This window comes from Mastigoproctus giganteus, chromosome 2 (genome assembly GCF_048544385.1).
Source record: "Mastigoproctus giganteus isolate SK-2022 chromosome 2, ASM4854438v1, whole genome shotgun sequence".
NCBI classification, from domain to species: domain Eukaryota; kingdom Metazoa; phylum Arthropoda; class Arachnida; order Uropygi; family Thelyphonidae; genus Mastigoproctus; species Mastigoproctus giganteus.
In genome coordinates, this window is record NC_143576.1 from 14867927 (window position 1) to 14884043 (window position 16117).

The following is a 16117-nucleotide window of genomic DNA, read 5'->3' on the forward strand; positions in this document are numbered from 1 at the left end:
GATTCCACCATGGTTTTAGAAACGGAGGAAACCAGGTGGACATTTTTGGAATTGTAGTTGCAGCTGCATGGACAATATTTTCTGTTATGAATGTGACTGCATCATTGATAGGCTCCTGACTGACTACAGAGATGTCAAAATTTGCCAGGTGTTGAAAGTCACTCCACTCAGCCTGATCAAACTTCCACCATGGTAACCTAAAAGGCAGACATGATCTCCCAGTGTGTAAGCAGATTATCACAGGGAAATGATCACTTCCATATGAGTTCTACTCCACTTCCAAAGTGGAAGAAAGGAGGAGAAGAGAAGGGGAGCAGATATATAGATCAATGGCAGAAAACGTACAGGTAGGCATGTGGAAGAAGGTGTTTGTTCCAATATTCAGAAGGGAGAGGTCATTGTCATTTAGCATATGCTCTATGACTTTTACCTTTCCATTGATGCTAGCACTACCCCACAGGGTATTATATCCATTGAAATCCTCGAGAAGTAAGAAAGGGGAAGGCAACTGCATTAAAAGATCATCAAGGTTTCTGGGAGATGTCGCTCCCAGGTGGCAAATAAATAGAACAGACGGTTAATAAAAATCCCACTGTAAGGCAAATTGCATCAGCCACTATGCTGGTTGTAAGTAGCAAAGGTTGAACTGAGGTCTGGTTGCCCACAAGAATAGCCACTCCTCCATGGGCAGGACCATCAGCAATTCTATCCTTACGAAAAATGTGATGTTATGCATGGTGGGATCATCATTTGCTTTTAGGTAAGTCTCCTGCAAGCATAAGCAAACTGGCTCGTGCTTTTGCAGGAGGGACCTGATGTCATCAATATTTCACCGGAATCCACAACAATTCCGTTGTAGGAATTCAATCATTATTCTGGCTTGGTGGGTCCATCAGGCGGTTTCTGAGGTGCTGAGGGCTCACTTTTGTCAGTCTTGGATTTATCTTTTTTGAGGAAGTAGCATTAGCATTAGTAGAGGCATTTGATGCAAGAAAGCAAGCTTATGCAGCATCAGCCAAAAAAAAAATAATAATAAAATAAAATAAAATAAAAAAATTAAAAAAAAAAATAAAAAAAAAAGAAACCACTTCCACTTCACCCCTCTGTTCATTCAAAATACCTGTCCAGCTGAGCCTTAAACTCATTTAGGCTATCAACTTCCACGACAAGGGATGGAAGTCTGTTCCACCAACCAACCACCCGCTGGCTAAAGGCAAATTTCCGCACGTCTATCCTACATCTGTCTTTCCTCAATTTGAATTTATACCCTCTCAGGTGATTATTCTGAGCGAGAGGAAGAATCCCATCAGCATTGAGCATGCTCAAACCATTCAAGGCCTTATACACCTCTATCAGATCACCTCGCTGGTGCCTAGTCTCCAGACACTGTAATTTGCAAAACTTAAGCCTTTCTTCGTAAGAGCACCCCTTTGTTCCATTCACTAATCTTGTTGCCCTTCTCTGTACTCGTTCCAGCAGCTCTACATCCTTCTTGAAATGAGGCCTCCAGACCTGTATACAGTACTCTAGGTGTGGCCTGTCCTTTATACAAGGGAATGCTAGAAAAATTCCTACATATCATTGACAATACACCATGAGCTACTCTTGCAGCCCATCTGCACTGCTCAGAGAACTTTATATCTGCCTGCACAACCACCCCCAGGTCCCTTTCATTCTCTACCACTGTCAGTGTAGTACCACAGAGTTGATACGTTGCTCTGGGGTTGCTGTTTCCCATGTGTAGTACTTTACATTTGTCAATGTTAAACTTCATTTGCCACCTCTCAGCCCATCTGCTCAACCTTTCCAGTTCCTGTTGCAGCAGCATAGTGTCAGTAGTGTGTCCTTGACAACCCTGCCTACCTTTGTATCGTCTCCAAACTTTGACATTAAGCTTGATATACCATCATCAATATCATTTACGAATACAGAAAACAATAATGGACCCAACACTGAACCCTGAGGGACTCCACTAATAACATTAGTCCACGACGAGCAGTGTCCATTGTATGGACACTGTCCCATGTCCATTTCTTCCTCTGCAAAGAGTTCCAAGACTGATTTGTCCAGTACTTCCTTGTCCACATCTATTGTTTCTGGTATTACTGGTGGTTCTTCTTTACCACTTGGTTTTGGTAGTGGTGGAGCACCAGGAGGTATGGATATAGGAGTGGCAGCTGACTGGGTTTTTTTAGTGAGCTTTTGTGAACTCAATAAATAGTGTACAATCGGAGTGAATGACTCTCTTGGTGGTTATAGTAATCTCAGTTTGTGTACCGATAGTGCACTTTGCAGAGACCTTCTGAGCATATGAAGGCTTCCAGCTATTTATTGGTTGGATGCATTTTCTAGCCTCTGGGTAGGAGATATTCAGCTCTGTTTTTAGTTTTTGGATCTCTTTTTCATCCTTCCAGTGCTGGCATGCTCTGGAATAGGCAGGGTGCTCTCCTTTGCAATTTACACAGATCAGATCGGTTTGGAAGCTGAACATTCTTTGCTCCCGTGGTCTTTCGCACCACATCGAGCTCAGGCAGCGATACCATGACAAGCTGTTTGTGAGTGGCTATATTTTTGGCATTTAAAATACCTGTGGGTTTGGAATATAAATCCTCACAGGGCAGTTTAAGTACCTGCCTTGATGGAACTTGGAGGTTGTGGGGTGTTAAATGTTAGGATGAGAACTCGGGTAGGGACTAGATTCCCATCCTTTCACATTGATATTCTTTTGACAGCCGTCACTCCTTGTTCTTTCAATTCAGAGCAGATCTCTTCTTCACAGACATGAAGAAGGTCCCACTCTGAAATGACACCTTGTGAAGAGTTCAAAGTTTTGTGGGGGGTTACGGTGATAGGTATTCCCCCTATTGATGTGGCGTTCGGGATTTTTTCCACCTGTTTCTTATTGTAGCTTCGCCCAAAAGGTCGCCACAACACAGTCGTTTTACAGATTTAGGTGATCCTGCCAACCCTTCTAATCCTTTCTGGATAAAGAAGGGTGACATTTTCCCAACTGACTGCTCTCTGGTGGAATGGAGAATGAGGAAGACAGGTGTCACTGATGGTGGTGTATCCTCAGTTCTGGCTCTTTTTACAGAGGTGTTTTCTGTGTTTTCATCTCGATTAGGTAGGGCCTTGTTGGGACCCCAGAAGAAATAGAATTTAAATTACTCATATGAGTAAGATAAAAATTTCCGATACCCTAAGTACCTCACCCACCATGGAGCCCTACGAGAGGATGCCCACTCATGAACTAGCAGGTACTGCGTACACAAATGGAACACAAAGTTTGCTTAGAAGCACCATACCCAAGTTTAAAATAAGCCTCGATCCCGTCCCAGGATCAAAGGGAGGGAGATATATTGGAACACAGTTGACCCAAGCAGTAAGAACCACCTGCCGATTGATCCCAGTTGGGCCGGTCTGGGACCACCTGTCTTGTCGAAGAAGAGGCCAAAGTGGTGTATCAAGGCTGGGCCCCTCAACCACTATGATCCCCCTTTACGAGTTTCCAAAGGTCGCGGCGCATGGCTGCACATGCCGGATTCCATTGATGTATCCCTGGAACCAAGATATGGGCGTTGGATCCCAGTGATGCTAATATGGAAGACCAGCAGCATCACTAGGAGGTCCCCTCACCACATACAGGTGCCCACGTCGAGGAGCTGTAAGGGAAGGATACGTGCCTTTTGAGGAACACTGACTGTTGTCAGTGTTCTCCAAATATTCATCCACTAAAAAGAAAGATACACTAAAACAGTTTCAATTAATTCATGCAGCTAAATGTAAAAGGTTTTAAGGCATACATGAGCACTTTTCAAATTAACAAACTGTAACAAATAGTACAAGTGGAAATGACTCATGTTCAAATCCAGTTATATCATTCAAGAGTGAGTTGCAGGAATGCATGTGGGGCTCAAAAATTGACACTGGTGAACAAAAATAGTGAAAAAAATATCTATTTTTTTTTCTTTTTTCAAAGAGGCAATATCCTCTACATGTAGAATTCAGAAGTTGGCAACTATGTAGATGTAGATTCTACATCTACATAGTTGCCAACTTCTGAATTCCAAAAAGCTGGAGATCAGGAAATTTTGTAAGCAGGAGAAAAAAAAGCAAGAGTTTTGAAAACTTGGGAGGGCTTCCCAAAAAAAAGGAGAAAAACAGGAGATTTTTAAGAAAAAAAGGAGGAGGAAAACAGATGTTTTCGGAAGAAGAAACGGGTTGTTTTTAAAGTCCAAACTGCACCAGATATTAAATTTAACTGCAAAATACCCAATTTATATTAAAATACGGCTTGGGATTGCTTACCAGTAGAGAAGATTTTTAAACATTAACTTATATAACATTTTTCTGTCTGCAGATTTCTGTTTAGATGTTCTGTTAGACATCAACTGATTTTGATTGCTTTGATAAAGATAATGTTCACTTCAGATCTGTTGAGTTAAAAGTTTTGTTACAAAAATGACTCTGGTGTCTAGAATTGGTGGTTAGGAGCATTTCCAAAGCTTCAAGAGAAAGAGAAGATCTGAACTCAGTTTTTGTTTTTCTAACCTGGCTGAATATTCTCTCACTCAGCATTACTATGAAGAATTGTTGAAATGCCAAACATTACTTGGGATAAATTGTTATATCTCTAGGACACTTACATATTTCTCAGTTCCCCAACCAATCACCACTGTACATAAATTCTTTGAATTTATGTACTAAAGATGACAGAACCGATGCTAAAAAAACATCCATTGCTTCATCTATTTCTTTATCTTTAATGACATCAAGAAGTACTGGAAACTTGTCCAAAAAAATTTTTTAATTTGAAAATGATGCATTGCCAACTACTGAAATTTGTGCTACTTCAACATTTATAAGAATGTCATTCTTTAATGGGAACTGGTGCATGATGTAGACACACAGCCATAAAGTACTTCCTCACAGAGCAGCAAAAGAAAAGAATAGAATCTTCTCTTGTTTTAGAATCTGCACAATTTTTGCGATAAAAATACAGGGCTGTTAAAATTAAAGTATCCCTATGTAGAGGGCTCTGGAGTGAGTTCTAAGACTCATACTGAAGAGAAATTTGGACAACAGGTACAATAAAGAATGCGCTCGCCATTTATTGGAAAAAAAAATTAGTTACAAAATTTGTTACTATATGCCGCTGTGGCAATACAAATCACTTGAACAGCACTACAACTGTTCAACAACAGTTTCCATTTGAAGAACAGCATTTTCTACAGCAGAACGTAATATGTCAACTAGAATAGTCAGCACATGACATCTAATGCTGTCCTTCAGATCTGCCAGAGTTTGACATCCTTCCTGATACACCTGGTTCTTCAAAAAACCCCACAACCAGAAGACACATGGGGTGAGGTCCAATGATCATGGTGGCCAAGATGTCTGGTGACTGATGACCCGTTCACCTGTACAGTGTTGCCTTAGCAATCTTTGGATTCAATGGTGACTGTGGGGGGGGGGCACCATCTTGCATGAATATGGTATCCTGCACGTTGTTGCAGCTCCGGTATTGCAAAATATGCCAACATTTCATATCACTGTCCAGGGACGGAACAAGTGTGGGGTCCAGTCAGTGTTACCTGTTGAAAAAAATATGGCCCAATCATGAATGTGGCCATAAATCCACACAACACTGTCACTTTTGGAGACTGCAATGGGACCACTTGGATAACTCGAGGGTTTTCTGTTGCCCAAATGGAACAGTTGTGCGTATTCACTTGTCCATTTAAGCAGAAGTGGGCTTCATCACTCCAAAGGATGTTCCATGGCCAAGTGATATCCACTGTCATTCGCGCTAGAAACTGAAGTGCGTAGGTGAAACAAATATCTGCATCACCATGCTTTAGCATGTGCACCTTGTAAGCATAGTACCGCAACACCTGACGCATTACTAGCCTTATAGTGGAATACGGCATATCCACTTCACAAGAAACAACTGGCACACTTGTACTACCACATGGAGATTGACTTCATAAATCCATTACAACCATAGCCACATCTTCCTGATACACCTGGAACGAGAGAAGTCCACTTGTTTTCGACCTCTACCTGGTTGAACACCAAGATGTCCTGTCGCTTCAAATTTTGCAATCATGTTGTGGACAGCATAAACAGTCATAGGTCCACACCTTATGTGCCTCTGACGCCAGAATTCTCTGATAGCCGCAGCTGCATTATTGCTGTTCTGATAGTACAGCTTCACTAATAGCGCCTTTTCCTGCAACGTTTTTGGCACTACTGCTGTAGTGCATGGCAAACATCTACTGTATGATTTTGAAGAGACTGCTCTGCTTTTATACAGTACAGTAGAGCTGAGTAGTGGCACTGTGGCCATAACTTACGATTATGCAAATAACTTATGTTATTTGCATAATCGTAACTAAGATAGTTATGTGCCATACAGTGACAAATTTTGTAACTAATTATTTTTTTCCAATAAATGGCGAGCGCATTCTTTATTGTACCTGTTGTTCAAATTTGTTTTCAGTAGGAGCCTTAGAACTCACTCCAGAGCCCTCTACATAGGGATACTTTAATTTTAACAACCCTGTACTTATAACTAAATCAGAATCATCCTTCTGGTTTAGCATATGGTAATAAATTTCAAAAATACAAATTTATTTAAAAGTGCAAATTTATTTTACCAACAGAAAACTGTTGGTAAAATAAACTTCCAGATCACATTCTTCTACACATCTAGGAGTGATGACAATACATGGATATAAGGAATGCTGGATCAAAGAGCTATGTTTAGATTTTCAAACATTGCCACAAATTTAAAAGAAACAAGCACACTGCTTTAGTCAAATCAGAAAAGGGAAACATGAAATGTGAGAATAACATAGAACTATCAGCTTGCTTGGCCTGTGCAGGATTGCTTTTACCAGAAGTTCATTTTTCTTGACTTCATTGATTTGTCTTCTTCCAAAACTTTTGGATCACAAACTTTGAACTTGAGTTGGTGCCACTCACTAGTAATCATTTACCATACCTTTTAATTTGCTAACTCTGAAATGCCCTCATAGCACTTCTCACCTCTTCTTTACACAAACTCATCAAAGTCTACCACAACTTTACCAGTCTAGTTACACATTTAACTAAAGACAGCTATGTGTTTATAGCTGGCTTTCTTTAACCAAAGACACCCAACATGTACAGATATGCTTAAAAACCTTTCTTATTTCAGTGGCATGCATCAGTTGAAATTGTTTCTACCGATAAACATCACTGAAGTAAAATAATAAGTAAATTTCCATCAAGTATTTTCCCCCTTCCACAGGAAGGAATGCAGCTCCTTTTTCAGCACACAAATTAATAAGATGACAAAGTCAGCTCCTATTAACGTCAAGTGTTCAATCTCTTCTTTTAATACCATTGCTACTCCTTTTTTAGGCCTACCATAATATTATCAATGCTAAGTGGCAGATAATTTTTTTGAAGGAATCTCACATGATTTCAGGCTGTTCAGAAGATATCCAACTTGTACCCTGTAGAGTCACTTTCAGTACGGGCAGTGAGGGTAATCTGCTTTCAATCTGATGATTTTTTTTTTTTTTTATTACACAAGTCACCACAATGGGATATAAATGGAATTACTTTGGTTACTACCAAAGTAATTCCAAAAATGGCCGATTTTTTAGAACCATCTACCTCTTGCAATTTCAATATAAATTTCTATTGTAAAAATTCTTCAACAACAGGATATTTTGCTATTTCACTATTGGGAACATTTCTGAATGATACACCTAAATGAACAGCACAACTGAAAGGGAAGTTATGATGCAAAAGATGACAAAAAATATTTTGCAGTTTCAATATTTTTCACTTTCATTGCATGAAATTGAAAAATCACATTAACATATGATACATGGAAAAAACTTGTATGGAAAAGTAATATTCAAAGTAAAATTTCATACATGGAAAAAACCTGTCTTATGAAATATTACTTTGTATTTCTTTGGCATCTTAATGAAAAGTATTGTTAATTAGCTTTACACTATACAAGTACTGAGAAATGATTGCACAGATAACAGAAAACAACACTGTTATCCCGTTTATCTATTTAGCAATGTTGACCACAGCACACTTGATTATCAATTCATTAGCATATGTAAGACAGAATTTGCAAAATTTGAAAAAGAGATCCAATTTGAAAAACTCTTTTTCACCAACAATTCTTTTTCACTAACTGTATTATGATAGTGAGATAGAGAAGGATTGAATCAAGTAAAAAAAGGTGGACTCGTCACTATAATTCCAGAGAGTTGGCCACTAGGCATCTATTTAGGCAACATGTGATTCAGTTTCATCAACTTATAGATTAGAAATCCAGAGTAATTTTTCAATTTTGACTTTCATGGCCAAATTGTACAACTGACACTAACAGATGAAAGTTATCTTTCAATTTTCAAAAATATTTTTGTACATCAATTATAAACTACATTTGTAATTATTTGGAAACATAGATAAGAAAAACAACAACTGTTTGAAGATTTCTGGACATATTGTATATAAATGAACACACTACGCAAAATGACCTTGAAGTATGTACAGTGCATGCCATTTATTGTAATTTGTTAGGGATAATGTTATCCCTATGAAATTACGACTACAGTCAATTCTGCTATAACGTGCATTTTTGCAACGTGAACATGCTCCAATGCAACTGATATATTAGGGAACAATGCGAGTATAATGTGATTTTTGCATTGGCTTGTGTGCGATTTCATCTCGGAGTAACCAGGTGAACACAAAATCCAGTAAAAAGCTAAACATAGCAACCTGTGCAGCAATATAATACAAGTTTGTGAACTTAAAAAATGTCAAATGTGTAAGAGCTACACTTCCCATGTACTGTAGTTGTATTGGTCAGAGGCACACTGTTGTCATTCGGTGTACAGTTAGTCCTCGTATAACACGTGTTTACACTATATGAATTCGATCATACACAATTTATAAATAGGGGAACGATGTTGTATATAACACGAACCGAATTCACTTATGCACGATTCGCCTTTGTATTTACAAGAAATGGCAGCCCAATGTGCATTCACCTCAACTGAAAGCAACACGATAGGAATGAAGAGAAGATTCTGAAAATGTATTTTTGTTTTTTATATCAGCGAAGGGAAAACACATTTCACCATAATAACGTAAAAACCGACACAATTCCAGCTATCAGTATTATCATAAATGCAATTAGATTGAGTTTACTACCAGTTTATAACAGATTCCACCAGCAGAAACACAAATGGAAATTGTTTTTATTATTTTATGGTAGTGATCTCCAGAAATGTGCTTTAGTAAAATGTGAGTTAGTGAGGTGCTAATAGTGTGTCTCTGCCTTTACGGTGTTGTTTATTCAGTTGCTAGACTCGCGCAACTTTGTTTACCAAGCATGCCACTTCATTTTGTAATTGTGCTTTATTTCCTAAAAATGAGTAAAATACTTAAAAGGTGTGAAAAGGAAGCGTCCTGGTGAAGACACTACAGATTCAGAAAGAAAAAGAAAAGCAATATGGATAGACAGGTGGACTGAGTCAAAAATTCTTACTGGGGAAAATTTGTAGCGGCCTCGTACTAGTGTTTATGGCCAAAATCACACCAGCTTCCATCGTCTTCTGGACTCCGGCCTACCGGGGTTTCCCCAGTAAGGTTTATGGCCAGTCTGCCTCTGTCCATAGAGAAAAAAACATGAAATTCTGAAACGCTTTGAGCAAAATGAAAGAACATGTGATATTGCACATGCTAAATGCCTAAATGAAGCAATGCCGAGAATTAGAAAGAATGCAGAAAAAATCAAAACAAATTTCATAGCAGGAACAATTCAAAGTGTAATAAAATCCATTAGATCAAGACAAAGAATTGAAAGACATGGAATAACTATCATCTGTTTGGATAGAAAATTAAACAAAGAACAAGTTTTCTTACGACAGAAGCAAAAGCATTAGCAATATTTTATTATGTAATAGTAATAAAATACGTAAGAATTTTATTAAGATTATTTATTGTGTTTGGTAATGTTTTGGTTACAAATGTGATTTCAAGCTTTCAAGCTAAGTATTACATATGGGAAACAGCAACCCCAGAGCACTGTCAGTGTAGTACCAACTCTGTGGTACTACACTGACAGTGGTAGAGAATGAAAGGGACCTGGGGGTGGTTGTGCAGGCAGATATGAAGTTTTCTGAGCAGTGCAGATGGTCTGCAAGAGTAACTCATGGTGTATTGTCGATGATATATAGGAATTTTTCTAGCAGGGATAAGAAGGTGATTCCCTTGTATAAGGCAATGGTCAGGCCACACCTTGAATACTGTATACAGGGCTGGAGGCCTCATTTTAAGGATGTAGAGCTGCTAGAATGAATACAGAGAAGGGCAACAAGATTAGTGAATGGAACAAAGGGTTGCTTTTACAAAGAAAGTCTTAAGTTTTGAAAATTACAGTGTCTGGAGACTATGACCTGCACCTCAATACACCTGCACCTTTATACACCTCAATCAGATCACTTGAGAGATGATCTGATTGAAGTGTATAAAGCCTTGAATGGTTTGAGCATGCTCAATGCTGATGAAATTCTTCCTCTTGCTCAGAATAATCACCTGAGAGGGCATAAATTCAAATTGGGGAAAGACTGTTGTAGGATAGATGTGTGGAAGTTTGCCTTTAGCCAGCGGATGGTTGATTGTTGAGACAAACTTCCATCTGTGATTGTAGAATAGCTGAAATAGATTCTAGGCAGAACTAGACAAACACTTGGAATGAGTGGATGGCTGAAATGAGAAGGGGTTTTTTTTGGCTGATGCTATATAAGCTTGCCTTCTTGCATCATGTGCCTTTACTAAAGCTAAAGTGACCACTTGGTAATAGTAGGCTGTCCTTATCATCTTATTAATGCTAATAAGAAGCCGTCACTGCCAGCTTCTGATATCTCACCACACACAAAATGCCTAAAAATAAGTAAACATTATATGTTGCCTGAACATCTGTCTATTTTGCTAATTATTAATGATTCACTTTTAACAATCACAACACTATGTGAAGCACTATTTCATATGATGATGGATCAAATCAGGGTGTCTTATTGATATTTACAACTCCAGTTGATGGAGGGTTTGAACTACTGCGCTGCTACAAAATGGAGCCTCCAATGCCACATTTTATAGCATAGTCAGTTCCTCGTGACCTTCTTTCAGCACTAGCTGCACGTTTTATTGTCCATCTCTCATCCTGTAAAGTCACCTATTTCCCAACATAGTGCTTATAATGACAATGTGTTTAGTCATCAAATTTTCAACCCTTATAGATCTCTACAACTATACAGGAGTAAACTGACACATCCGTGTGTCGTTTTTATCCTGGCACTAACAAGCAGGCTCCTTTCAAAGTTTAGCAAATTGCAGCACGCACCCATGTCTGCTGTGGGGTCTGGAAAATTGATCGCCAGCAATTCACTTCCAGCAATTTACCGCCACGTCAGTTTATCGCATAAACAATTTACCGCCGCATCAGTTTATCACATTTTACCGTCTAGAAGCAATGAGATGTGTTTGGTCAAATCATAAAAAGTTATTTTTTATTTAAGTTTCTGCCTTAAGCTATGATTAGCATATTTTTGGAATTCTATGAACTGTGAGGGAACAGTACGGAAATAAAAAAAACACTTGTATGGAAATATGTAATTTAATAGGTAGTTTATGTATTGTAACAGTTACATGTATCACAAAAATAGTCAAAAAATCCATTATTTGAACAATATAACAACTGGTTAATTTTAAACATTATCATTAGGTATGTCATAGTACACTGCAAAAATTCAAAATTAATGTTTATGCAATATTCAGAATTAGTCACGTTGGGATAATTAATTACTAAGAAACTGTAATATTTAAAACACAGTATGTAAATTATTAATAAGAAATAGTATGCGCTATACCTCTTAGATAATCAACAATATCACCCTGTTCTTCATATGCACTAACAAGCCTTTTAATTCGTTCATCACAATTGTGCCATCGATAATGCCATCGATAAATTTCCAAATGTTGGGATGATAAGCAGCGACTTGTTCCTCAAATCCTCTATGTCACCCTTCAACAGAGTTATTCGTTCTTGGTAATCCTTCTAGAACAAGCTGGCGTTTTTACAGAAGAATATAAAACATCATGCAATGGAGAATTGTTTCTACAATTTGATTCTGGACCCGAGGGCAATCGTATGTTAATTTTCAGTACGAAAGGAAATTTGCAGTTGTTAGCGCGAAGTGAACACTGGTATGCCGATGGGACTTTCAAAACTGTTCCCTTACTTTTTTATCAGATGTATACGATACATGGATTCAAGGACAAAACATCGCTTCCATTAGTTTATGCATTATTGCCTAACAAGTCTGAGGAAACATATGTATCTCTACTACAGCAGCTGAAAGTATTGGAACCAGCTATGTCCCAGCAATCAATAACTATAGATTTTGAGACGGCGATGATATTTACTACATTAATCAACAATATTGTTTAATAATTGCAGTCATCTCATAAAAATAAGAACTTGAATAAATAATAATAGGAACCAATAATCACAGACATCACACAAACAATACAAATATTATTGAAATTTATCAGTGGCATTAAACAAGAACAAAGTATTAACGAAATGCGCATTGAACAATATTTAAGTGGAAGTGATGCGGGCAACAAAAAAAAAGAAGTATCACAATTGTGATGAACGAATTAAAAGGCTTGTTAGTGCATATGAAGAACAGGGTGATATTGTTGATTATCTAAGAGGTATAGCGCATACTATTTCTTATTAATAATTTACATACTGTGTTTTAAATATTACAGTTTCTTAGTAATTAATTATCCCAACGTGACTAATTCTGAATATTGCATAAACATTAATTTTGAATTTTTGCAGTGTACTATGACATACCTAATGATAATGTTTAAAATTAACCAGTTGTTATATTGTTCAAATAATGGATTTTTTGACTATTTTTGTGATACATGTAACTGTTACAATACATAAACTACCTATTAAATTACATATTTCCATACAAGTGTTTTTTTTTTTATTTCCATACTGTTCCCTCACAGTTCATAGAATTCCAAAAATATGCTAATCATAGATTATGGCAGAAACGTAAATAAAAAATAACTTTTTATGATTAGTTTAAAATTAACCGATTGTTATATTGTTCAAATAATGGAATTTTTGACTATTTTTGTGATATATGTAACTATTAAAACACATAATCTACCTATTAAATTACATATTTCCATACATGTGTTTTTTTTTTATTTCTGTATATTCCCTAACAGTTCATAGAATTCCAAAAATATGCTAATCATAGCTTAAGGCAGAAACTGAAATAAAAAATAACTTTTTATGATTTGACCAAACACATCTCATTGCTTCTAGACAGTAAAACGCGATAAACTGACATGCCGGTAAACTGTTTATGCAATAAACTGAAGCAGCAGTAAATTGCTGGCGATCAATTTTCCTAGGCTCGTCTGCTGCGCATTACATTCAACTCCATTCCATTCCATACAATGCAGCCAGATTTGCCCACTACTGAATGCTGCCTGCACTTGGACTCACACTAATATTTTATAGTGATGGCACTGTGGCAGCAATATAAGATTCACATCAATGACAGATGAGTACAGGTACACACAATAAATCAAAAGCAATTACTTTTAGCAAGGCCATTCAAATGATCTTTTGCTGTAACTGGTGTATATGTCTTTCCAAGGTTTTGTCCAAGAGAAGCAGTTGCTCCATCTGTGGTATCAATATCGATCTGGTGCTCTTTCAGTGGCTCATATTTTCCATTACCCTTATAACCTTCTGAAACATCTGGAGATTTTGGTTCAGCAGGAACTGTAGCAGGTATGCACCTTTTCATGTAATTAGAAAAATATATTAGAAAATTAGAAAACAATAATATACATTTACCACAAAATATGAATAAAACAAAAACAAACAAAGTGGTTAAAAAAAAAAAAAAAAAAAAAGTCACATACATTGACTAAAACTTATGGAACGTCTTTGAATAAGTAATAAGCAATTTCTATAATTGAACATCTGGGAGTGACAGAAAATTTTATTACGAGAAGTCTTTTTACAGATAAATATAATTTCAACACAACTTCATTTCATCTCACTTTTATTATATACTACTTGCATTCTATAACAGAACACACTGAAATTAATAACCATTTGTCACTAATATACCATTATTATGTTGTTTTTTTTTTTAAATAATACATTATTCAGATTAGTACACAATACATTAATTCAATCAAATGTGCAGTACTAATAAACAGTTATTCCCAAAACAGTGGCTGTGTAATCAACAAATTACACTGTTATAATAATCCTTAAAACCATTTGTTTCAATACATGTTGACATTTATTTTAACAAAGTTTATTATACAGGTCGACCATCACTAATCCAGTTCCACCGCTAATTCGGACATAATTTCCACAATCTCTCTCTCAGGGTAACTCGAGGAATTTATTTACATATTCAACGACTTAAGCAGCACAAGAATATTCTTCCGTGATATGGGTAGCAGTATATGGATTGCATATGGGTAGCAGTAACCCCAGAGAAATATACCAACTATGTGGTGTTACACTCAGAGTAGTGGAGAATGAAAGAGACCTGGGTCTGGAAGCCTCATTTTAAGAAGTTTTCCTCATTTTCTAGAACGAGTACAAAGAAGGGCAACAAGAATGGTGAGGGGAACGAAGGGGTAGTCTTACCAAGAAAAGCTTAAGTTCTGCAATTTGCAGCTTCTGGAGACTAGGCACCTGCGAGGCAATCTGAGTGAGGTGTATAAGGCCTTGAATGGATTGAGTAGGCTCAATGCTGATGGGATTCTTCATCTTGCTCAGATTACATACCGGAAGGGACAAAGATTTAAACTGAGGAAAGACAGTTGAAGAATAAGAATAGATGGGTGGAAGCTTGCCTTTAGCTAGTGGGTAGTTGATTTCTGGAACAAACTTCCATCTGTCCTTGTGGAAGTTGCTAGCTTAAATAAGTTCAAGGCAGAACTAGACAAACATTTTGATTGAATGGATCAGTGAAAGGGTAAAAGGGTTTTTTTTTTTCTCTTCTTGGCTGATGCTGTATAAGCTTGCTTTCTTAGATCATATGCCTCTACTAATGCTAATGCTAATATTCATCAAAAAGCAAACTATATAGAACATTTTGTTCACCAGGAGCTATTCGTAAATATTTGTCATCGTTCCGCAAAAGAGTCTGTTTTTGAGAGACTAAGTTTCTTTAATACTCATTTCATCACGTGTAGGAGAGTCATCGTGTTCCTTGTCTCCATCAAAGAATATTCCTACACGTTAATGCAATAATCATATATTCTCCAAGGCAAATCGATCATCGAATTAACATTTACAGGAACATTTATAATTTGGCCCAAAATTCCATATTGGCCAAAGCCTTGTCTTAGTCTTCTAATTTGCATGAATGGTATAGTAGGAGAAATGATCTCTGTCACTAAATCCAATCAAGACAGATGAAGTGAAGCAGGATAAACAAAACAAAACTGTTGCTCTTCGAAAATGTTGGAATGGAATCAATTTTGAGAGAGGCTCGACAAGTATTACAAGCCTTCATAGTCTGCAGTTAGAAATTCTAGAAGTAATGGGCTCCAAATGTATTTTTCCAAGATTTTGAGAAGCAGATTTTATTAAACTCTGCATTTTTTCTTTTATTCTCTATGTTTTTGAACTTGTTCTTTTGTCAACATGGGAGGCTTCTTCGGTGACTTTGAAGCTTTTATTCTTGCATACTTCTCTGGATTTCGCCCTGCTGGAGCTTTAGCAATCTTTGAAATGCTCATAGGTTGTTAACTGAAATCAGATTTGGTAGTTTTGCAATTCAATAGTTAGCGAAATCCATTTGTAAACTAGTATGATATCATAACCAAAAACTACTGCAAGAAGTGATTGTTTTATTGTTGCGTTCTTGAATCAAAGCCATTTAAATTTTTAAACGGTTTAATCGAAACTTACTTATGCTACTTAGCGGGTTGATGTTGATCAATATCTCGAGAAGCAGATTTTATCAAA

General features: G+C 37.0%; 1 protein-coding gene across 1 annotated transcript in view; it reads right to left on the reverse strand.

The window, feature by feature from the left end:
• tweek (transmembrane protein KIAA1109 homolog tweek) overlaps window positions 1-16117 on the reverse strand; it is an 806203-nt gene that overhangs the window by 521187 nt on the left and 268899 nt on the right. The window contains 1 exon segment of the mRNA XM_090388226.1: window positions 13715-13917. Within this exon segment, the coding sequence (XP_090244352.1) occupies window positions 13715-13917 (203 nt within the window).